Below are 24,736 nucleotides of genomic sequence, written 5' to 3'. Positions count from 1 at the left end.
ACCTGGGCAAGCGCCTACTTGTAAAGAATGGATCATCTACTATTCAAGAAGGGATCACATCCACATTTGCCTTATTCCGAGTAAACGCCTACTTTCAAAGAAGGAATCACATCCACCATTGCATTAACCAGGACCGGCGCCTACTTTTGAGGAAGAAATCACATCCACCTGCGCTAATCCGGGCGTGCGCCTACTTTAAAACATGGATCACATCCATCATTGCCTTAACCCGGGCCAGCGCCTACTTAGGGTCTGTCTCATTTGGAGAATTAAACTTAAAAGTGACAGCTCGAAAATTAAAAAATCACCCCGTTATAAGAATGGCTGGTGCTACCCAGCAATTCCAATAGGACATCGATGGAAAATGATTCGATATCTGTCAAAAGTAATCTTGCTCTGCGAGCAGGGTTATTCGATAATTATTGAAATGTCACTTTTAAGATTAATTTCAGTTTAATTATCCAATTGAGACAGACCCTTAAAAACAAAAAAGAGATCACAGCCGCCATTGCTTCAATCCGGACAAGCGTGTACTCGGGGGAAGCAGGAACTATGTCAAAGGGCTTGACAATCCCTCCCAAGGCCATCTGCGAGTTGTGGCGCCTGCCTAGGATGTGGTAGGGTTTGACAGTGGGCCCTGTTAAACATCTATAAAAAGCTGCATGAATCCGCAAGTAGGCTCCGCCAAAGCGACCGTGTGCCGCTCAAAGCGCCGCCCAAGTCCTGGTGTTAGGTGGGACGCTAAACAGCCCTGACACGACGGCAATCCGATGAGAAAGGAGGTTTGCGCAGGCCTAATAAGCCGCCTTTAAAAACAACCATTACGAACGACATAGAAGATAATACGACTCGATACGGCAACGACCTAGACGACGAATAAAGGATCATGATTGGAAGCTTGGAACATGGAACTGCAAGTCGCTAGACTTTGCAGGTTGTGACAGGATAATCTACGATGAATTACATCCCCGCAACTTCGTCGTTGTAGCGCTGCAGGAAATCCGCTGGACAGGACAGAAAGTGTGGAAAAGCGGGCATTGAGCGGCTACCTTCTACCAAAGCTGTGGGACCACCAACGAGCTGGGAACCGGCTTCAAAATGCTGGGTAAGTTGCGCCAACACGTGATTGAGTGACAGCCAATCAAAGCAAGGATGTGCAAGCTGAGGATAAAAGGCCGATGCTTCAACTATAGCATCATCAACGTGCACTGCCCACACGAAGGGAGACCCGACGACGAGAAAGAAGCGTTATATGCGCAGCTGGAGCAGACATACGATGGATGCCCACTGCGGGACGTCAAAATCGTCATCGGTGACATGAACGCTCAGGTAGGAAGGGTAGGAAATGTATAGACCGGTCATCGGACCGGATAGTCTGCATACCGTATCGAACGATAACGGCCAACGATGCATAAACTCCTCCCGCGGAATGGTAGTCCGAAGCACTTTCTTCCCCCGCAAGAATATCCACAAGGCCACACGGAAATCACCTAATCAAGTAACGGAAAACCAAATCGACCACGTTCTAATCGACGGTATATTTTTCTCCGACATCACGAATGTACGCACTTACCGCAGTGCCTATGTATGTCTGCGCTCAAAACTCTCGACGGTGTACAACACGTGTCGGAGTCGTCCACCGCGGCTAAAGATTGGGCGGCTACAAGGCGGTAGACTAGCCCAAGACTACGCGCAGCAGCTGAAAATGGCACTCCCAACGGAAGAGCAGCTAGGCGCTATTGGAAGCACCGAAACCGCTGCACTAGGCACGTTGGCTCCGGATCAGAGAAACGACTGGTATGACGGCGAATGTGAGCAGTTAGTTGAGGAGAAGAATGCAGCAATGCATGGGCGAGATTGCTGAAATACCGCACGAGGGCGAACGAGGCACGATACAAACGGGCGCGGAACAGACAACGCTCGATTTTTCGGAGGAAAAAGCGCCAGCAGGAAGTTCGAGACCGTGAAGAGACGGAGGAACTGTACCGCGCTAATAATGCACGAAAGTTCTATGAGAAGTTGAACCGTTCACGTAAGGGCCACGTGCCACAGCCCGATATGTGTAAGGACATAAACGGGAACCTCTCTATGAAGTTTAATTTTGGACGCAGAGGGTTACGGCAAGGTAATGGTCTTTCGTGCGTACCATTCAACATCGCTTTGGAGGGACTAATGCGAAGGGCAGTGATTGACACGAGTTTTACGATTTTCACGAAGTCTACTAACCTACTACAGAGGGAAGCAAAGCGGATTGGACTAGACTTCAATACACTTCAAGACAAAGTACATGTTAGGAAGAGGCTCAATAGAGGACATCATCCACCACTAGTTCGTATCGGCGGTGACGAAATCGAGGTGGTTTAAGCATTCGTGTCCTTGGGCTCACTGATAACCTCATTAACAATATCAGCAGAGAATTTCGGAGACGCATCGTGGCAGGAAATTTTACGTACTTTGACTCCACAAGGCGCTTCGATCGATCTACAAAACGCTCATTAGACCGGTGGTTCTCTTACTCTGGTCTCTCTTCAAATGTGGAATAAATCTTCCGCCTTTTACCGGTGGTTCTCTACGGACACGAGACTTGGACGATACTCGTGGAGGACCAACGCTACTTGGTGTTTTTAAGAGAATAGTACTGCATACCATCTATGCTGCCGCTAACCGCAAGTCGAGCACATCTGTATATGGCATATGATGGGCTGTGGGGAAGTATGATGGGCCGTAGATGGCGGATGGTACGTGGAGGAGGCGAATGAATCATGAGTTGCATCAGCTGTTGAGAGAACCATATCATACCGAAGATCGAACGACTGCGGTGGGCCGGAACAGAATGTCCAACAGTAACAGTGAAACATCATTCGACTACCAGATACTCGAAAAAAGTGCAGATTTGTGTGATCTCATTATAAAAATCAAACTCACCGTGAAATTGTTAGGATATTCCTTATGATGTTTGTCCTTGTGAGCATCATCGATTTCCGACTTGCTAAGCTCTAGCAACATATTTCCCTCGGCGTCTTCTACAACAACAAAAAAATACCCCGGTTATCGTGAATCCAAAACTAAATCTACCTGCCGCCCCGGTTTCAACCGGGCAACAAATTATCACTTACTCTTCGCCGATCGTTCCACGAAGTACGTATTGAACCAAAAGTGGCACCGCTTCTCCTTCATCACCGACGTCTTGACCAGCTCGATCTTGATGTCCCCCGCTAGTGGCATGCAGTAGTCCAGTTTGGCCACGATCTGCTGTTGTTGCTGCTGCTGTTGCTGTTGATCGTTGGCCACCCTTTTGAACTCGGGCATCGGCTTCGGATCCTGGCCGGTTACGCTGATCGTACCCTCCTTGATGTTCACCGCCGGGGCTATCCTAATCTCGGAGATCTTGCGCGAAATGGGAAGAATAAGTTGGTCAAGGAACGGTAATAATGGTCCAAGGCAATGGGAGTACTCACATATAACGTCACCGGTTGGTAGGTTTCGTTGCTTTGGAGCAGCGAATCGTAGTACTCGACGTATCGCCTCTGGGATGGGATCGTTACGCCTTTGCTGTCGCTTGTGCGCCTCTGTGCGTAATAGTGTAATGCTTCGGCTGCCGTCTTGAACTGTCGGCTGTATAGGAGGTAACAGCAGATCATTGTTCCTGGAAATGGAGAAGAAACAAACCGTGGTTAACCGATTTGTTGAATTGGACTAATGGTGGTCATACAATGATTTTTTAATTATCACTACACCGGCGGTTGTTAGATTTTTCAACAATTCTGTATAAGAATCTACCAAAACCTGTATAAGAACTGGGCATATGCAATTGCTAGATTCTTATACAAATATTGTATAGGGTAACGGTACCAATAGTGGAGATATTAAAGCCTGTCCACGTTAAATTTCGGACACCCATCTTCCAATGCGATTTTTTTTTTAATTTTCACAAACCGCAGAGAAGATCAATTTTTGCATAGCTGAATCTATACGCTTTATGTGATGCATTTAGCACAGTTTCATCTTCGTCCAAATTGATAAAATGGCTGAAAAACATTTGGATATTATCACAGTGTCCGAAATTTAACGTGGACAGGCTTTAGTAGATCCACAAAAGAAAATAATTTTTAAAAACTGATAATTATGGGAAATTTACTGCTTTAATATCTTAGTCAATAGATAAACTAATAAATTTGCTAACAAAAATGAGATAGATGTCATTTAACATAAAAAATTACCAAATATTGCTTGCACCACTATGGGTACACTGTTCCTTTAGTGGCGGTAAAAAATAATGTTGGTTCCTACCGGTCAAAATCTCAACATTCCATCACAGTTTTAGGATTATTGCGAATTCAAGTTGTTGCTTCAATAAGAGGACCCTTGGTTCCTCATTTGATACCCAAATTTGGCAAAAACTTTCAAAAATAAAATAAAAAATTGTACTCAGACGGCTATTTTTGTGATGAAGGATTGGCTCGAAAAAAAATTTCTTGAATAGATAGCATAGAAAGGGGATCATGTCTCCCCAAATTCTGAGATTGCATGCGCTGTCAAATTCCATATAAAAAATTATTCATTAATATGCACAGCAAATCGGAAAATCTGCGTATTTTGGAGGAAGAATATTTTAAAAATCAAAGATCGTTGGCCACCCTTTCTACTTTTATCACAGTAAGTTCTTGGAGACGGACCAATTCTCGCCGAATATGTTTAAATTCGCTTTTTGACAGTACTACATTAAGTCGATTGTGTATCAATAACTACAACAATTTACAGACTATTACACACCAGTAAAGTTAAATTATATGTTTTTTAGACACGGTGTCTCTATAGGAAAATATTATTTTTTTAAAATCATTATCTCTGAAACACCCACCACGCGAAAGTATATGCTTTCCTTTTTCATGTAGTGGGTAAACTAAAGTTTTCTATCGGGGGATCTAGAACAATTTTATTTTTTTCACTATTTTTGGTACAAACTCTATTGAAATCTCAAATGATAGCCGATTCAACCCTCCCACAAATGACCCCCCATAGAACATTTTAAAAATGCACCCACGGAAAACGTATACTTTCGTGTAGTGGGAGTTTTAGAGATTTTTGGGTGATTTCTTGAAAATAAGCCTCTTCGGACAAAGACACCGTGGCTCGTGTGTGCAAAAACAGCGTAAGTTTATTCATTTTTGGCTTTGATACATCGGAAAAAAAGGAAACAGGATCAAGCCTCCCCAATCTTCCCTACTTTTATTGCTGACGACAACTTAAAAGTTAAGAAATATGGTTTTGGCGAGATATTATTTATCTTTTCTTCGATATGATTCGGCTTCGGCTTCAAAAGGACGTTATTCCAAAACGGGACCAATTTTTTTCCAAATTTCACCCAAAGATCCGTTATACTGTCGTGAATCGCATATTTGTCCCATCTTTGCTGGGTTTCCTATTCATATGGGACAAATATGCGATTCACGGCAGTATAGTCCCAGAATCTAGTTCCAGGTATTACTTTTGATGGAGCTATTTTTTCGTAAATAACACGGTCAGGGGAGCACCGTATCGTCCTTCGGTGGGGTTTCGAACCCAGTATGTTTTTATTTTATTTTCACAGTTTTCAGCTTAAGCTGCATAGACTGATATGCTGATATGCCTTATGCTATTTTTAAAACGGGCTCTACTGATATTGAAATCAAACGTGGGTACATCGTTGAGCATAATAAAACAATTTTCGGATGGAGTTGCGAAATGGCTGGACGTTGCAGATCTTAATTTAACGTAAGCATGTCTGTCTCGTAGATAGGAGCGCAACCACTTCATAAGCCAGTCAGGGAATCCTAGTATCTTAAGCTTTTGCAGTGTTAGTTCATGGGGAACTTTGTCAAAAGCTTTCAAAAAATCCACGTATGTGCTGTCCACTTGATATCGTTTTTAAAAACTGGAGTTGAGCATGCTTACGTACGACATTAGATTCGTGGTGGTAGAACGATTCTTCACAAAACCGTGCTGATAATCCGAGATTATAGGTCTAACCGCAAAGTACATTTTATCATGAATCAAAAGTTCCAGAGTTTTGGCCAGACAGCAAAGGATAGAAATGGGGCGATAATTTTCAACCTTCCGTGTGTTGCTCACTTTATGTATAGGCGTCACCGCAGACAATTAGTCGTTTCAGTATAATTACACATATTTGGAAACAGCTCATAAAATTGGTATTTTTGGAAATTCTAATACAACATCCGCAATTACGCGATTTTTGTTATCAGAGACAAGCAAAGATTCCAAAACCGCTGAACTAGATGCCTATTGGTTAATCGCGTTGTTCGACCGAATCTATGACAAAAGGTCGAAAGGACAAACGGTCGAAAGACAAGACAAAAGGTCGAAAGGAGAAAAGGTAGAAAGAGACAAAGGGTCGATTGATAACAAGTTGATAACAAGTTGGGTGTATTCCAAAGGAATACTTTATTATGAATATCTAAGAAATGAATAAAACTTGTATTGTGCGAGATCGATTCTCTCCGTTTCAGTTTCTTGTCCTTTTCTTCCTTTTGTCCTGTTCGACGTTTTGTTCTTTCGACCTTTTATCCCGTTCGACGTTTTATCCTTTCGGCCTTTTGTCTCTTACGGCCATTTGTCCCTTCGACCTTTTGTCTTTTGTTCCTTGGTATTTCGATGTATGATTGAGCTTGTAAATGATTATGCACCACCACAGAAGTCACATAAAAAGTCTATCGTTACGTTGGTTGATCCGTAGGTCTATACTCCAAGAAGTTCTTGAATAACCTTCAAACCTTGAAAATGTTTATAAATCACCCTGCGTGTTTCCATATATGGACCAGATTTTGGCTATTTTGCTGAAAGTCACATATAAAAAAACATCGGAGGGCTGAATGATCCGTAGGTCTATACTGCAAGGAGTTCTTGGATGATCTACAAACTTGTAAATGATAGTAATCCACCCAGCGTATTTCTATGGACCATAATGGGGCTACTTCGCTATAAAAAGCTCATCGTTACGTTGGTTGATCCGTAGGAGTTTTTGGATGACGTACAAACCTTGAAAATGATTACTAACTAGCGAGCGTGCTTCTAAAGACCAGAATAGGGCTATTTCGCTATAAGTCATAAGCGAGAAGTTCATCGTTACGCTGGATGATCTATAGGTCTATTCTTCAAGGAGCTCTTGTATGACCTACAAGTTGTAAATGATTATATCACCCAACGTGTTATTATGGACCATAATGGGGCTGCTCCCCTAGAAGACACATATAAAAAGTCCATTGTTACGCTTGGTAGATCCGTGGATAATCTACAAGCCTTGAAACTGATTAAAAATCACCCAGGGTGTTTCTTTGGACCAGAATGGAGCAACTCCGCTAGAAGCCAGCCACGCCCATTCACGCAGCCGTCAACCGATTTACGAACTGGCGCACACTACTAAATGGCAATGGGCATGGCTTTCTTACTCTTGCACCCCAAGACTGTTCTAAGTTCACTAGCTAAATTGAATTTATCTGCTTACCTGCAATATACAATGCCCGACACAACATGAAAATAAAATAAAAACTCATATGACTTATTGAGGATTCTGAGTCATAAATTGTCTAATCTGTCTAATCTCCGCTAGAAGCCACACATGAAAAGTTCGTCATTACGCTGGTTGATCCGTAGATCTGTTCTTCAAAGAAGTTCGGCTATACTGTCCATAAGGTTGAGCTGGCCGCTATACACTCATGCAGATTTTAAAACCATGTGCTTGAAATGACAGTATAACTATTGTAGTGCAGTGCTAAATAATTCGACATTTTACATTTTAACACACACAAAATTCAATGAAACTCGCCAAAAACTCGTTTTTGTTTATGAGTCAAACGTATGGGTCTAGGGAACCGGTCAGTGAAACCCGCTTATCGAAATATTGGGTCAAACCCGAAAAATCAGCATTACAAGTACTTCCTATATAAAGGATGCTGGGACTTTGAAGCATCTGTCTTATATTTAGCACACTGGGATAATATCAGTTAAGAGGAACATTATGAACATCAGTTTTAGCCATCTTATTTGCCATAGCTCACTAATTTCAATCTAAAAATTCTGTTCTTGTGCAATGCCGTTCAATGTGGGCTTGGTGGCCGTGCGGTTAGCGATGCTAATCTAGACGCATGTGCTACGAAGTGTGGGATTGATTCCCGCCCAGGTAAGGAGATAACTTTTCGTGATAGAAAAATTCTCCACTGGTGCACTGGCTGTTATGTGTCCTAGTCCGTTGCATCACGCTAGATGTAAAGTGTTCAGTCTGTACGACCCTTGGTCGAAGACGGTGGCAAAATCATTTATTGTGGTTGTCCGAAAGACTTGCACACTTATTTTTTTTTTACCGGGATCTCAGCATTTTGGTCAACTTTTACCGAGATTCGCACAGCCGTGCCCCAGCAAACATGTTTTTTACCGAGATTTCTGTCAAAATTGCTGGAAATCTGCAAATAATTTGCCGAAAATCAGCTAACAAGCATCATTTTTGCTGGAATACCAGTTAATTATTTTGCTGACGCACGGCTGTGCGGATTTTTGCCGAGCTGCAGAAATAAAAGTGTGTGCTTAGAATTATTTATAAAGTGAATTAGTATTATAACAATTTTTAAAATAGGTTTCATCATACTCTTTAAAATAATAATAAGATAACTAATAAGCATATACCTATTTGATTTGATGTTTGTATTATTAGATGATATGGTATTTGATGTTTGTAGATTTATTAGATGATTTATTGCGGGTTCGAAGATAGCTAGAAGTGCATCATTGAAGTTCATTCACAGCATTGGACACAGTAGTTATAAAACCGTTAAGAAACTAAAATAAATCCATGAAGCCTAGATATTGTTACTTGAGATACGACCGAACATGTCGTTTGGCCGAATAGGTCACTTGAACAAAATGGTCGTTTGACAGAAAGGGCCAAGGGTCATCTAGCTAAACGGGTCAACATTTTGGCCACATTACCCCAGATGACATTTTCAGCCGTTCGATTAAATGGCGTTTACAACAAAATAAACCCCTCTGCTCTACGACCATTTCGGCTAAGCATCATTTTCAGCATCATTTTCGGCAAAACGGCCTGTTCGACCGTAAGTCCCTCTCGGCTTATGTCACTTTCAGTCAAAAAACATTTCGGCCAAATTGACTTCGGCTGGCTAACTTTCAGCTTAACGTGCTATTCGACCAAGTGATTAGCGGGCATATGACTTTTCACCGAATGACGTTTAGCCAAACGACCATTCCTTTTTTTAAACAATACAAAAAAATCCCGTAGAAATCCAAAGAAAATCCTTAAAAATACAAAAAAAAATTTAGATGAATATTTTGAGAAATTCGCAAGAATTCCCTGTGGAAGTTATTTTTATTTTTCTGGTGAAATTCTCATTAACGTTTTAAAAATATAAAAAAATAGTAACGAACGCAATAAAAATCGCCACGCCCATTCACGTAGCCGTCAACCGATTCACGAACTGGCGCACACTTCTAAATGGCAATGGGCATGGCTTTCTTACTCTTGCACCCCAAGACTGTTCTGAGTTCACTAACTAAATTGAATTTATCTGCTTACCTGCAATATACAGTTCCCGACACAACAAGAAAATAAAAAAAATCATATGACTCATTGAGGATTCTGAGTCATAAATTGTCTAATCTGTGCTGTTTCCTACTAATCGCCGCCGACAGCCCTGCGATTGTTTACGTTTCGATGCTGGAGACTTTTTATCATTTCTAGCACTCGAAAACAAATAACAAACGCGTATTAGTGGGAATAAAGTGAGATCAGAGCCGTAGCGTGGAATCTCGGCCTCTAATGGGCGTTCTTTTCTACTAAGGAAAAAAATGTACAATATTTTGAGAATTTGAATTTTAGGAATTGTAGATTGCAGGAAATCCTTCTAAGAATGTTGAAAATTTCGTGGTATTTTTTTACTATTCGTCAAAAGCAGAGCCATGCTGAGGGTTTGAAAAGAGCGACAGGGATCAAAATAAAAAAAAAAATGATCGCAATACACTTTATAAATAATGCTCCAATTATTTCTGAAAGCCTTCTCTACTCTCTCTACGTATGGTATAGATGGCCAAATATCAATAAAATTCGCAAACAAAAGGAAAATGTATTTTTCGAGAACTTACGCACTACTAGACCTAGTTGGGTTAATAAAACCCAACTCTAAACCCGAGCAAAGCTTGGGAGCAAATCGATAACTTGTTTTGATGTTGTGAAATCGCCGATTACGATTACTTTATTTGATCTCTTTTTGGTCGTTTTATCGGTTAAAATAACAAAACGTATAGCATAAAAATCTAACGAGCTCGGTGGTTTAGTGGCTACCGCTTCTGCCTTATAAGCAGGAGGTCGTGGGTTCAATCCCAGGCTTGACCCTTTCCTACTTTGTATTTCTATCTTAGTTCTTTCTGTGTTTCACGTTATACCAAAACGATTCCTACTGTTATAACCTTCCACACAATCCCAAAACCTCCCGTGGCACCTATGAGAGGTCTTAGAGTTCTCTGCATCTTTCTTAAGTAGGTGTCCAACAAATCATCCTTCCCTTTCCTTAGCATTCGCAAGGACGTGGCCAGGACAGATCTCGACTATTGGAGAGTACATTGCTTCCATCTAAGACACGGTGTGTTTGTCCGAAGAGGCTTATTTTCAAAAAAATCAGTATCTCTAAAACACTCACTACACGAAAGTATAGGTTTTCCTCTTTCACGTAAGTGCATTTTTAAAATGTTCTATCGGGGGTCATTTTTCCATACATTTTGGGGGGGGGTTAAATCGGCTATCATTTGAGATTTCTATGGAATTTGCACCAAAAATAGTGAAAAAATAAAATTGCTCTAGATCCCCTGATAGAACATTTTAGTTTACCTACTATATGAAAGAGGAGATCATCTATTTTCATGTGGTGGGTGTTTCAGAAATACTGATTTTTGAAAAATAATGTTTCCCCATAGACACACCGTGAAGAGTTAGTGATTAGTCCCAAATCAATATCTGTGGTAACGGATGAAAGTGATGCTACTCTCATACAATAATCTTGGCTTGTACCACCTACGAATTTGTGCGAACTGCTAATGCTAAAATGCTAAATGCTAAAACGTATAGCATAAAAATCTTTCTGTGCGACATCAAATCGAAAACTAATCCTGCTATATAAATGAGAGTGAATTCCTCTTAAAACTTAAAAATTACTCTAATAAAGTGTTATATTTAAAAAAAATGAGAGTGAATCGAAAACTAATTTTGATATTAGTTCCAATAACAAAATAAGTACAGATTTTGATGTCATATCATACAATTTAGAAATCAACAGCAAAATTAAATCAGATCACGAAAAGCTCTAGGATAACCCTGTTTGTTACCCGTCTCTGGGATGGATTTGTTAATGACTCAAATCGTCATCGGACCTACCCCAACAAACATTAGAAGCTGGTAAAGCGTTAAAATATTTATTAATAAATATTTAAAATTCTACTCTGAAGTACATATGTCAATGGTTTGAAAACACCATTCGAACTGTTATTTCAATGAAATTGAGCTAAGAAGTAGGTTGATCGATAATCGGAGTCATTATTGGACCAACTCTTGAGTGGGTTGCTTTGTGACAGAAATCGACATCGGACCTATTCGAATTAAGAAAAATTCAATTATGGAATAAGTTTGTCCTCCTCTAGTGAAATTAACTTGAGAAAACAAATATAACATATCTCAATATATAATATATTTTCGGAGGCATCAACTTTTGAAAAAAATGACAGAAAAACAAACATAACTATTGATCGGCAAACGATATTGAGCATATTTACTCATCAAAAGTTGCATTTTTTTGGCCTCTGAAAGTCATCCGAAGACAATATTTCCAAACAAATTAAAAACAAAAAAAAAGAAATACTTTTTTTTTAGGGACACCCTAATCTAAGTAGGTAAAATTGCTCTAAATCAGCTAACTTAAGAGCTACAGAAAAAGATTTTTTAGCAAAATATATTGGAATAAGCTGCGCTACAACATTACATGTCAGCATTCCGAGAAAAAAATATTTTCATTTTGGGCCACCCTGTTTTTTGATAGCACCATAATGCTGACTTTACTATTCCGAACAATTTTGTAGAACAACATTTTTTTCTTAAAAATATAGTCATAGTGAAATGAAGAGATATTAGCTTCCACACTGATACTCTTCCCTCCCTCTTCATACGGGAGCTTGGCAGAAAGAAGGTCGTGAAATTTATACCATCACAAATATTGCCCTCCGTTCGCTTTAAAAAGCACTTATATAAAACATTCTTCATGTCTGCCATATCCTGACGGAACTATCAGCTCTATACTTTCGCCTATAATTCTATTATGAACATGTACGTCCAAGTTTGGAAGATGACAACAGAATTTCCATATCATTGCAAATGAAATGATTTTCAAAGGGAAGTGATCAAACTGGACGATTCAATGCTAGCTAGTGAAAAGCAAATCTTAGCAAACGCGTCAGAAGGCGATTAGTTTTATTGGGGTTATTCGTATGACATTTTTACGACCAAAACTATAGCTTTGTACACGAGTTCGAAATTTGATTTATAACGCGCTCATCGCCTCTACCAAAGATGTATTCATCATAGGTGCTCAATAGGCATTTCACGTTTGAGTCTTTCAGTAGACGAAACAATCATCGACTGAAAATCTTGACTATAAATATATGAAAAATGTAGTTTCCCTCGATTATTTGTATGGGGTTTATTGATAGCTTGGCTCATCAATAAAAATGATCACGATGTTTTGATTATACATATAATAAATCTATTATGAAAACTAATGGGGCAATAACAACATTAGCTAGTTTAGATAGTGAACTTTCTGAAAATTCTGGAATTCGGTCACAAGATGATTTGATACACGAGCAATACTAAGCCCAAATTTGTGCACCTTTGGTCATAGCCAAACTTCATGATGGAGATTATCAAAGTCACAGGTCACAAAGCAAAAAAATAGATACTTAAGAAGGATTTGGTGAATTGATCGAGATTACAGCTCTGCCTTTCAGCTTTATTAGAAAATGGGTTTCCCTGGCTTAAAATGTTATCACTATAAATCCAGGTTGCACGGATTTATATCCAAAGGTATATTAGACCATTTTGTGACTAACAGACCGTAATCCAACATAAAATCTACAGTCAGAATCCCCACAAGTTCCAATCGGTAGAGTACCTAACCTAGATAAAACCGGAAGTTACCCAAGCGTGCAAATAAATGCAGGCCGGCGCGACGGACAATAAGAAGCTGCCACATCATGGAATCCGTCTGCACATGATAAAAGGTGGCAAATTTAGCACCTCTTCTTTCCGGCGTCGTCGACGGCGGCAGCGGCGACGACTACGCGCTGTCTGGCTTTCACCAATCGCAAGTGTCACAAATGTCTCATAACATCCGTGTCAAGTGCGATAAGGGACTGCGCCTGCAACAGCAGCAGTCGAACGAATTATGTCAACAGATAGGCGGAGCGGGGCAGTCTGACTGATCGGTCTGATGCGAATTGCGGATTCGGCGCTCCTAACCATCAATAATGATTATTCCTTAGAATATTGTTTAACCTCCCCCCGATCGTTGGACTGCTGGAGCGGGTTAAAAAGTAAACACCCCCAGTTTAACGATCGCCACTTCCGTGTGAATGCACAGAGATGTGGAACAGAGGTTTGGACTTCCAAAAATCAATATGTACATATATTTGTTCAGCGGTTCTCCGTACACGACGAAACAGGTGTCGGAGCAGTTCGGCAATAAAGTAGTGGAAATTATAGGCGAGGCCACTTGTCTAGTTGAACTATTTTTTACGACTTCGGCGGTGACGTAATTTTATTATCGCCAGACGGCGGCCGGTGCCGGCGACGACTTTGAGATTCGAACTACGATGGCCGTGGTGGTGGTGGTGGCACGTGCGTCTTCTCGAACTCGCTTGTTGATTGCTAAACTGGCGAACTGACGAACTAAAACCAACTGTGTGTATGATTGCGCTCGGCTGGAACCGAGTCTTCACAGTTTAGTGCACTTTATTATCATCCGTCTGGACGTTTCCCACAAGGGTTCCACAATGTTGACAGTTGAGAAGATTTACCACCTCATAGCTGCCGATGAGCGTGTTGATGATCCAACATCAGGTTTAGCAGAAAAGGTTAGGAATTTGCGATTTTAATGAAATGCGGTAGACAAAAAGAACTCTGACTAAACCACAGATAAATTGCCATGTCACAGTCACAGTCAGAAAACCAAACTATTTCGTACACACTTAAAAGGCAGATTTTATTTCGGTAAAATCATTTAACGAATATCGTCAAAAAATATTGTGTTACCGAAATATTTTAAAGTTAATTGCCGAAAATCAGCTAGTTAAATGTACTACTGAAATTCGGCAGAATATTTTGCGATCATCGTCGGTAAACCATCCACTTTACCGAGTTTCGGGGAAATAGATTTGTCAAACGTCAAAACGCCGCAAAAGCACGTGTTGTACAAAAAAAGAAACAAACAACTTGAATGGTTCTTCGACAACGGCTGCTCCAAGCAGCCGCTATCTCCAAGCAAGCTATCTCCAAGTAAGTATTAAAATCTAAATTTACTTTATGTCGGGCTTAAATATTTGTTTTATTTTAGGGCATACCATCGAAATGATTTTCAACGAATTATCAACGATTTTCGTGACATGAAAGAGGTTTCCAGCTCGCCATCTTTCAACAACTTTATACCGGTATTTTGTAAAAAAATATTCATTTTTTTATAAATTTATTTTATGTACATATTATCCGTGAATAAATATTTTTGTGATTTTATGCTGCATTACGCTTTGTTTTTTTTTATTTCATTAAAAAACAAACAAATGAAAGCAATCATTTACATTATTTCGGTAAAGCACTCTGCCGAGCACTTCGGCAACCTATTGCCGAACAGCACGGCAAATTTTGACAGCTGGATGTTTTCACACATTTTACGACCAGTCGGTAATTTGAACTTTTACCGAGATTTTTACCGACATCTCAGCTGTTGAATTCTCGGTAATATACTTTGCCGGCCTCGGCGAAAAAAATTAAGTGTGTAAAGATTTTAATTTCTTGCTTATGTTTTTGATAGATATAGTTAAACACTACGAAGATCAAATGATTGAAGGGAGGCTTATTAGGCTTCATTGCTCAGGGATAACTCTTCTGAAGCGGTCTTTTGTTTGTAATATGAATAAGTACTATCCGATATAATTCCATGCAGTATTTCAATGTAACTTGATGAATACTTATTTCGACCACAATCGTATCGCAACTTATATCTTTTTATATTAATTTTAATTTCGACCAAATATTCAATACAGAAAATGACATTGAAAAGAATGAAAAAGCATTTAAATTAACAAAAGGGTGTCAAAAATTTTAACAATTCATCGCAAATTCTTATCTTGATTCTGACGGGTTTGTTTTACGGTGTATGGAAAGTTTTATAGGATTATAGAACTTATCCATTCAATTAGTTTAACAAATTGCTTGCTTGTTTTTTCTTTACTGTAAACTTTTGTTTTATTATGTAATTTTTAAATTACTTTGAAGAGGCTTTTCTACTCAATTTCAAGAAAAAAACCCAGATTAATCCACCTAGCAGTGATGATGCCTTTCTCGTGCATTATAAAATATATTGAAAAAATCACATTAGAAAGGTCAAAAAAGCTCTTTGGGAGAATAGATCACATTTTTTCGATCATTTTTAATATTTAGCCTTGCCACCATTCAAAAAAAAATGTTCTTTGAATTTTCAAGGGGGACCTTTGGGGAAAAACAATGATTTTTCAATAATTCCGAAAAGCAATGATCGGGCCCATTTCCAATAGCAAACAATTCCCCGTCGAATGCAACTTGTTGCGAGTAAATCGGATAATTCTAAGTTCTAAAAAGTGTGCCTACAAAATTTGTACACATACACAAAAAAACAGACATCACCTCAGTTTGTCGAGCTGAGTCGATCGGTATTTAACACTATGGGTCTCCGGCCTTCTATCAAGTTTTTTAGCAATCATATAGCCTTTCGGTACAACTTTGTTGTACGAGAAAGGAAAAAATGCATATGTTACAAATATGCGATCGTGCGATAGTACAATGATTAGCGATAGTAAATACAATGATTAGCGCAACGGCGCGTTTTGAAAAATACATATGGATTAAAATTCGATATGTTTCCAACTTTCCTTATTCCCACGTAGTGTTTTTTCACCAATGTAATATTAAAGTTCAATAATACTAGTTGTATGTCATACATTGATTTTGCATCCCTTTGTGTAATAATTGTACAAGTACATTTGTGAAAATGAAACCAACAATTCACATAAATATAAATGAAAAAAGCCGCATAATATGGAAATAAGGAGGTGTATGAAATCACCCATATGCCCAAACTACATCATCATTCCACCCAAACCAACCAAACCACCCAAACCAAAAAGCAGTGGCTAACTGCACGCCTCTTCTTTCCTTCCAAAGCATGAAACAAAATGGCAGCAAACGTAACGAGCGCACGAGAAAGCATGTACGTAGGTATGCGATTTTAATTTTCAACGATGAAACTTTTACAGCTGTGTTGATACGAGCGGATGAAGTCATCGGCTTCGGGTCTCTAGCGCGTGTGTGTTCGTCCATTAGTTTTCGTGTTCCACATTTGAAGCTTTGGAAAACTTTGCTTGAGAGGTTAGCATCATCAATAAAGCACGAAAGAAGCAACACAAACATTCATGCTGTCAGTTATATACACGGTGCGAAATTCATTCACCGCATGCAGAAATGCTACACCCTTAATTTGTTTTACTCAATATTGTGCGGTTACTTGCTAAGTTTTTTTAAAACTTTATTAAAGTGTTATTTTAATCTCCAGATTATGTTCAACACCGTACTTGCTAAATGGACACGGTCGATTAAAGTAGCTGTTCCTTAAATAGTTCGTTAAAGTAGTCGCTAGATTATTCGCTGTTGGTTTGAGCGAGACAGAGTATATGTCAAAAAAAAATTAACCAGCAATCTGCGGTGTATTGTTCGAAATGAACGTTTATCAGCAATGGACTTTCTGCTGTACTATAGATCTCGCATAATTTATCAAAAGGACCTAAGTAACATTTTTTTCATGAATTAATTTGAGTACTGCAATCAACAGAACAACATGAAAGCTATTGATTGCAGTATTCAAATTAATTCATGAAAAAAAATGTTACGTCCTTTTGAAAAGTTAAGCGAGAATTCATGAAAAAAATTTACTTAGGTCCTTTTGAAAAGTTATGCGGGAAATGTAATAAAATGCGTAAAGCCAAAATAGAACTTTTTGGGAACTTGCAAGTGTTCTGATTGTTTAAGTTGACTTTTTGTAAATTTATTGGTCAATATTTAAGAAGTGCAGTTAAAAGAAAAGTGCATACTTAGTTTTTTCAAATTTGATTCAGACTATCTTTTGAAAAGGGTCAAACTTGTTTTTACTGATTTTTTCAAATGGATATAATCGAAAAACGACCTTTCCTACAAAAAAGTGTTGTATGGGTGACTCGCAAAATCAGTCAAACTTTCTAATAAAACTTTTTGAAAAACTCAAAAGTGAACCCTACACTAAAAAAATCGATTTAAAAATTAAAAGTCGATTTGCAAAAAACGCCCTTTTCGATTTGGACGAAATTTTGTCTCAAGATAGGTGATTATGTTCCCTACCAACCGTCCATACATCGCAAGCTGGGCACTTTGAAGGGAAAAAAAATTTCTTACAAAAACTTTTTCTTTACGGAATTGATTTTTTCAGTGTCTTTAAGGGGTGGATTTAACATATGTATACATAATATACTCATATTAAGTATTCATGTACAGTCAGGCAGAGTACAATGTTTTGGTCGTAACTGGTCGCAACTAGAAATACTAGAATAAGAGATCGGCGAAGACGCCATCTTGGTTCCAATCGAACCGTCAAAAGTGGTTCCATTTCGACTTGTTTACTTTTTGCTTCCATAAGAAGCAAGCAAAAAGTTCATGTGCTGCCAGTATCATTGTCATGATTTCATGCATTTTCATACGTTGCCATTTCGACAGTTTTTCACTCCGCCGGTCTCTGGTTATAGGGTGGCTAGTCGCAACTAAAGAAGCTAATAATGGAATATAATTTTTTTTTGAAGATATAAACCCCTTCTTAATATTACTCTTAATTTAAAAACAAACTATATTTAGTGACTAAATTAGACAATGTATCATAAAAATAGATTTGCTTGGGGTTCTATAACGATGGCTTTCATTGGTTTAATTTCAGATGAAAATACACTGAAAATAATTCCGACAAGAAAAAGTTTTTGTTAGAAAAACTTTTTTTCCTTAAGAGTGCCCAGCTTGCGATGTATGGACGGTTGGTAGGGAACATAATCACCTATCTTGAGACAAAATTTCATTTAAATCAATAAGGGCGTTTTTTCGCAAATCGATTTTAAATATTTTAAACTGATTTTTTCAGTGTAGGGCTCAATTTGGATTGTTTCCGATATTTTCACTAGAAAGTTTGACTGATTTTGCGATGGTCACCCATACAACACTTTTTTGTGGGATGCGTCGTTTTTCTATTATATCCATTTGAAAATATTAGCAAAAAAATTTCAGCTCTTTTCAAAGGATAGTCTAGATTAAATTTGGAAAAACATTTTGTTTTCATTTCGGATCATCTGGTGATTTTCATTTCTCATTTTTCATTTCTTACTTCTTACTTTTCACTCCTCACTTCGCACTTCTCACGTCTCACTTTTCACTTCTCACTGCTCACATCGTCCCATAGGGAAAGAAATGGCAGAAATGACGCTTAACTTTTAAAAAGAACATATGTCACCTTTTTTTCATGAATTAATTTGTGTACTGCAATCAAAAGCTATCATATTTATCTGTTGATCGCAATATTAAAATTCATTCATGAAAATATGTTTCTTAGGTCATTTTGAAAAAATTAACGAGAATTTTCAGTGTATACATGAAATCTTAAAATAGGTACTTTTTAACTCATTAATAGGTTTCTATGTTTCTTTGTGAAGTTTTTTCTTCCGTGTAAGCTGTATATTCTATGCTGTCAGTGTGCCGGTTTCGAATAAATTGTGTCTTGGGAGAACATAACCTAGAAAATCGATAGCTTATTTGTTACGAAATAATGATGTCTCATAACTCTTTGAATATTTACTATTTTTTGAGAAGTGCCATCATTATGAAACTCAATAGTGAACAAGAAGAAAACATTCCCCATCGAATGCAACTTGTTGTAGCAAAATCGATTCAGGTTTAGTACTAGAAAAATTGGCTAATGTTTCAATGTGCACACACATACGCACACACACACACGGACACACACACGGACAGACAGACATTTGCTCAGTTTGTCGAGCTGAATCGAATGGTATATAATACTATGGGTCTACAAGCGCTCTATAAAAAGTACGTTTTGGGAGTGAAATGAAAGCCTTTCTGGTACAATTTGTTGTACGAGAAAGGCAAAAAACCTGTTGCTTTTTCCTAGGATTCACCGCTGTTTAATGTGTCAGTGTAATAACCAAACTAGTGCACAGCCCCTTCCCTGTGTTGCCCATTAGTGCACGTTCGTTAATGGAAAACAATCCTTCCCCATGACTGGCTGACATCGTATAGTATACGATACGATCGTAAACAAGTGCCAAGTTGATTTCGGCCGGCATGGCACCCGGTCTTCGATGGGTGGACCATCCGCATCTTGCAACAGCTACTGCCGAAGGCGGGGCTCTTTCCTGGACCCATTTCAAGGTTGTCTAGCGGGCTACGGTTGTTTTGCATTGTGTTTTGACGGATAAATATAAAGTGCGCGGTATTGGAACGAGATTGATGCGTAGCCTCCGGTGGGGTCTTCGGGGAATATGGCGTACTAGGAAAACACATCAATAATGGCGCTGTTTTGTTGTATAGTGTACGCATTCGGTCCACAACATTGTTATCTGTATCAGTTGACTAGGTAGCAAATAAGGATAATCATGTATTCCATTTCCAAGAGATGTTCCAATAAAGAAAACTGATTACATATTAGAAGAAATATTCCAAAGAATTGCGTTATAAAAACCTACGAAAACAACTAATTGTTTATACAATTACACTATTTAATTTTAATACAGAAATATAAGCAGAGTGCTCATGAGATGTTATTCAAGTTCCAGAACATTAAATTTGACCAGGTACCGTCAACTGGGGGGAAGATGATCATTGAGGTGAAGATGATCATTTGATGTGTCAGTCAAAAATGCCAATTTTTTTATGAAACGGTAGTCAACAATATTCTCCGTTCAAGTAATGTTACCGCTAGGTAGAAATCCGAGTTTTTCGATTATAATCATTATAATTACTATCAGACCCAGAAAACAAAACCAGTGACAACCTTAAACAACCAGACACAGCATTTGATGAAAAAAATCATGATTTGATTTTTTTAATGCGAACCGTTTATATTAAAAAAAAAAACACTTGCCACGGCCGCTACTGCGTCCACAAATAAACTAGTTAAAAAAAAACAAAATTTTTCGACCTGGGGCTTTGTCAACTGCTTGAATTGCTTAAATTAATCTCCGCTATCTGAGGAAAAATATTAGGCATGGGCAATCAAGGCCTTATGACAACCTAGAATGTCCTGAACACGGTGAAGTTTGAAAATAGGAAATATTGTTTTAAAATAAGACTTTCATTTAAATGTATCCGTACCTTGATATACTATAAACTGTTTTTAACCCTTTTGTTACCGACAAAAAAAACACCCTTACGTTACCGACAGGGTACCCGGGTACCCACGGACTTAAAATGATCATAACATAGTCAGTTTTTCACCGATTTCGACGATTTTGGTTGCTACGGATGCAGGAACTTACCCGCTATTCGATACATGTTACAGAGAACCGATTCGGATTACCTGGTGACCGGAATTCCGGATTAACTGGGCCAAGTCTCAAAGTATGTGTGAATTGAAGATATATATTCAACCAAATGAAGATTTCTTGCGTGATGACTAATCATCTTCGTTGGAAATTTAAAGAATATAACTTAACTCTGTTACAGGACCATTTTATGAATTAATCTCGGAACGGTTATTCCGGAAACAGGTTCCCGTCGGGCCTAAAGTGGCCATAAACTTATTCTGAAGAAACCCTGGCAATATGGGTATCAAAATTCATGAAATTGTATCGGAAGCATGATCCGATAAGTAATTGGACCATAGGATGGTTTGAAAACGGGCCGGTCATCCTGGAACAGGTTCTCGTGGGGCCTAAAGTGGCCACAAACTCATTCTGAAGAAACCCTGGCAATATGGGTATCAAAATTCATGAAATTGTATCGGAAGCATGATCCGATAAGTAATTGGACCATAGGATGGTTTGAAAACGGGCCGGTCATCCTGGAACAGGTTCTCGTGGGGCCTAAAGTGGCCACAAACTCATTCTGAAGAAACCCTGGCAATATGGGTATCAAAATTCATGAAATTGTATCGGAAGCATGATCCGATAAGTAATTGGACCATAGGATGGTTTGAAAACGGGCCGGTCATCCTGGAACAGGTTCTCGTGGGGCCTAAAATGGCCACAAACTCATTCTGAAGAAACCCTGGCAATATGGGTATCAAAATTCATGAAATTGTTTCGGAAGCATGATCTTTTGGGTTATTAGGCCATAAGATGGTTTGACAATGGACCGGTCATTCTCACACAGGTTTCCGAGGGGACCCTCATTTAGAAGAAACACTTGCTCTCTTCTTTTCCCGTTATTTCTTGTCAAAAAGACTTAAAAATTCTTGACAGGTACTCAGAAATGATTTATAATGAACCACAGATGCTGTAAGTATCATTGGTGTTTGCTGAATAATTTACAAAAATAAAAGAACGACTGAAATTTTCAAAAAATTATGGATGCAAAATGGGTCAAAAACGTGACAAAAGCGGAACGTGATGAAATCGGGTCGAAAATGTGATAAAGTCGGAGGTAGATAAAATCGGGGAGTGACAAAATCGGGTCAACACTGTGTAACTTTTCACTTCTCTCTTCTCATTTCTCTCATTTCACTTTTCACTTTTTACTTTCAATTTCTCACTGCTCACTTCTCACTATTCACTCCTCACTTCTCATTCGACCCAATAACCATTCGGCCTAACAGCCATTCAGCCTGATGACCCAACATCAGGCCCATCTTCTTGGAAAAACATGTTTCCGAAAATATTTCAAGAACTTTGATGCCAGGGTGTCTTCTAAATGAGTTTGTGGCCACTAAAGGCCTTTCGGGAACTTGTTCTAGCATGACTGTTCTGGTTGATATCCATCCTATGGTTTCAACTTTATGAATAACATGTTTCAGGAAAAATTCCAAGAATTTTGATACCCATATTGCCAGGGTTTATTCTAAATGAGTTTTTGGCTCCTACGGACCCTCCGGGAACCTGTTCCAAAATGACCGTTCCGGCTCATATCCATCCTATGGTCTCAACTACATGGAAATTTTGTTTCCGGAACAATTCCAAGAATTTTGATACCCATATTGCTAGGGTTTATTCTAAGTGAGTTTTTGGCCACTACGGGCCCTCCGGGAACCTGTTCCAGAATTACCGTTCCGGTTCATATCCATCCTATGGTTTCGACTATATGAATAACATGTTCCCGAAACAATTTCAAGAATTTTGATACCCACACACTCAGTTTTTATTTCTGCAGCTCGGCAAAAATCCGCACAGCCGTGCGCCAGCAAAATAAAAAACTGATATTCCGGCAAAAATGATGTTTGTTAGCTGATTTTCGGCAAATTATTTGCTGATTTTCAGCAATTTTGACAGATATCTCGGCAAAAACATGTTTGCTGGGGCACGGCTGTGCGAATCTCGGTAAAAGTTGACCATTTTGCTGAGATCCCGGTAAAAAATATTAAGTGTGCATATTGCCAGGAATGAATTTGCGGCCACTATAGGGCCCACGGGAACCTATTCCGGGATGTCCGTTCCAAGTCCATATGATCACGTGGTCCTAATACATTGGGAAGTCATAATCCTCGAATTTTCTGCGAAACTGGTAGCTCAGGGTACAAGAAATCATCATTTGGATTCTATAAGATCAACTTCTCCATTTTTGGGACATGGTCTAGCAAATCCGGAACTCCGGTAACCAGGTAATCCGGATCGGTCCTATGTGACATGGAACGGATAGAGGATGAATTTCTTAATCCATAGCAAACGGAATCGTCGAAATCGGTTGAAAACTGACGAAGTTATGGTCATACCAAAACGTGGGTACCCGGGTACCCTGTCGGTACGTTACGGGGTAAAAATATTCAGAAGCCCCTCCCCAAGCCCCCCCCCTACTGGATTTTCATTTTCGTACCACCCAAACCTTAATTTTGCCGAGTTTGAAGATGTCACGGAGTTTCAATTTCCTGCGATGTTCAGAACCCTAAAAAAATTTCACTTGGAAACGAAAAAGGTACCCGGGTACCCTGTCGGTAACAAAAGGGTTAATCTTCCTTGGACGTCCTAGACCATCCAAACTATCCTTGAATTCAGAACTTGAGATCTACAGCTGAGAAAGTAGCCTTTTCGCCACTCTAAGCTTAACTCCCTTTTTAAAATTCTCGCATTTCCCCGCATTTTAGACATATCTGAAGTCATTTTTCCCAAAGAACTTATTTTTATTTTTTGAAGCCTCTAGTTTTTTAAATCAAAAGTTGACCTTAAATAAATGAAATAATGGTTTGAACGAATACAAATTTCGAAGGAAAAGGTCATTTTTTATCAGCACTGCATTACGTTGTGCATTTGTCAATATTTCAGCTTCTATCACTTTCATGTCATTCATTCTTGATCTTTAATTTTTGTTTTTCAATTCATTTCAAGTTACTGAGACCTTGGTCATGTGTTCGGGTGTATTTAATTGAATTTAATTTGTTTTTCTCCTATTGTTACAAATCGTTTTCTTTTTTTATTGCATTGTACCTACTTTATTTACTAGTCGAGCCTTCCCGATCTTGCTCGGGTTTGTAATTTTTTACTTAACTGTCAATCATTTAGGGGCAAGCCAGAGTAAACGCGACGAGTGATGCGACGCGACTCACGTAAAAGAATAACAATCATTATCAACAGGCTGTCGAATTGCACTGTCGCGTCGTGTCGCATCGCACGTCGCGTTTACTCTGGCTTGCCCCTTAGTTGATTGCAGCGATTGCTGCGATTGATTTTTACAAAGATTTCAGTTCGAACTTGATGGTTTTCTCGAGCTGATTGGTTTATTCCCGAGTAGACGAAAATAGCTCAATAATATCAAATATTGATAAGATAGCAAAATAAGATATGGACATGATTGATTTAAGAGATAAAAGATCAGACGACAATATCAATATTTTGCACTAAAATATCATAAAGAAATCAAGATATGTTATTTGTAATAAGTGATTGATATCAAGTGCCATTAGTTTGTTCTTATCCATAGCATATCTTGATATTTAAATGATATTTCGGTGCAAATTTTTGATATTGTTGCCTGTTCTTTTATCTCTTATATCAATCAAGTCCATATCATGTTTTGTTATTATCAGTACTGGAATTTCTCATTTTCAATGAGAGATGTCACGCGATGTTTACATATCTGCCCCTTTCAATATCTATAGAAACGCGAAGGATGAATGTGAAGCTACTAAAATCTCAAAAAATATTTGTC

General features: G+C 38.7%; 1 protein-coding gene across 7 annotated transcripts in view; it reads right to left on the bottom strand.

Moving 5' to 3' along the window:
• LOC134212438 (putative uncharacterized protein DDB_G0282133) overlaps positions 1–24,736 on the bottom strand; it is a 289,981-nt gene that overhangs the window by 21,598 nt on the left and 243,647 nt on the right. For all 7 annotated transcript variants that reach the window (XM_062690302.1, XM_062690298.1, XM_062690296.1 and 4 more), the window contains 3 exons: positions 3,459–3,646; positions 3,117–3,387; positions 2,926–3,023 (listed from right to left, as the gene is read on the bottom strand). In XM_062690302.1, the coding sequence (XP_062546286.1) occupies positions 2,926–3,023; positions 3,117–3,387; positions 3,459–3,646 (557 nt within the window). The remainder of the gene's footprint in view (positions 1–2,925; positions 3,024–3,116; positions 3,388–3,458; positions 3,647–24,736) is intronic.

The sequence above is a fragment of the Armigeres subalbatus genome, chromosome 2 (genome assembly GCF_024139115.2).
Source record: "Armigeres subalbatus isolate Guangzhou_Male chromosome 2, GZ_Asu_2, whole genome shotgun sequence".
Lineage (NCBI taxonomy): Eukaryota > Metazoa > Arthropoda > Insecta > Diptera > Culicidae > Armigeres > Armigeres subalbatus.
This window is presented reverse-complemented; position numbering and strand designations above follow the sequence as displayed.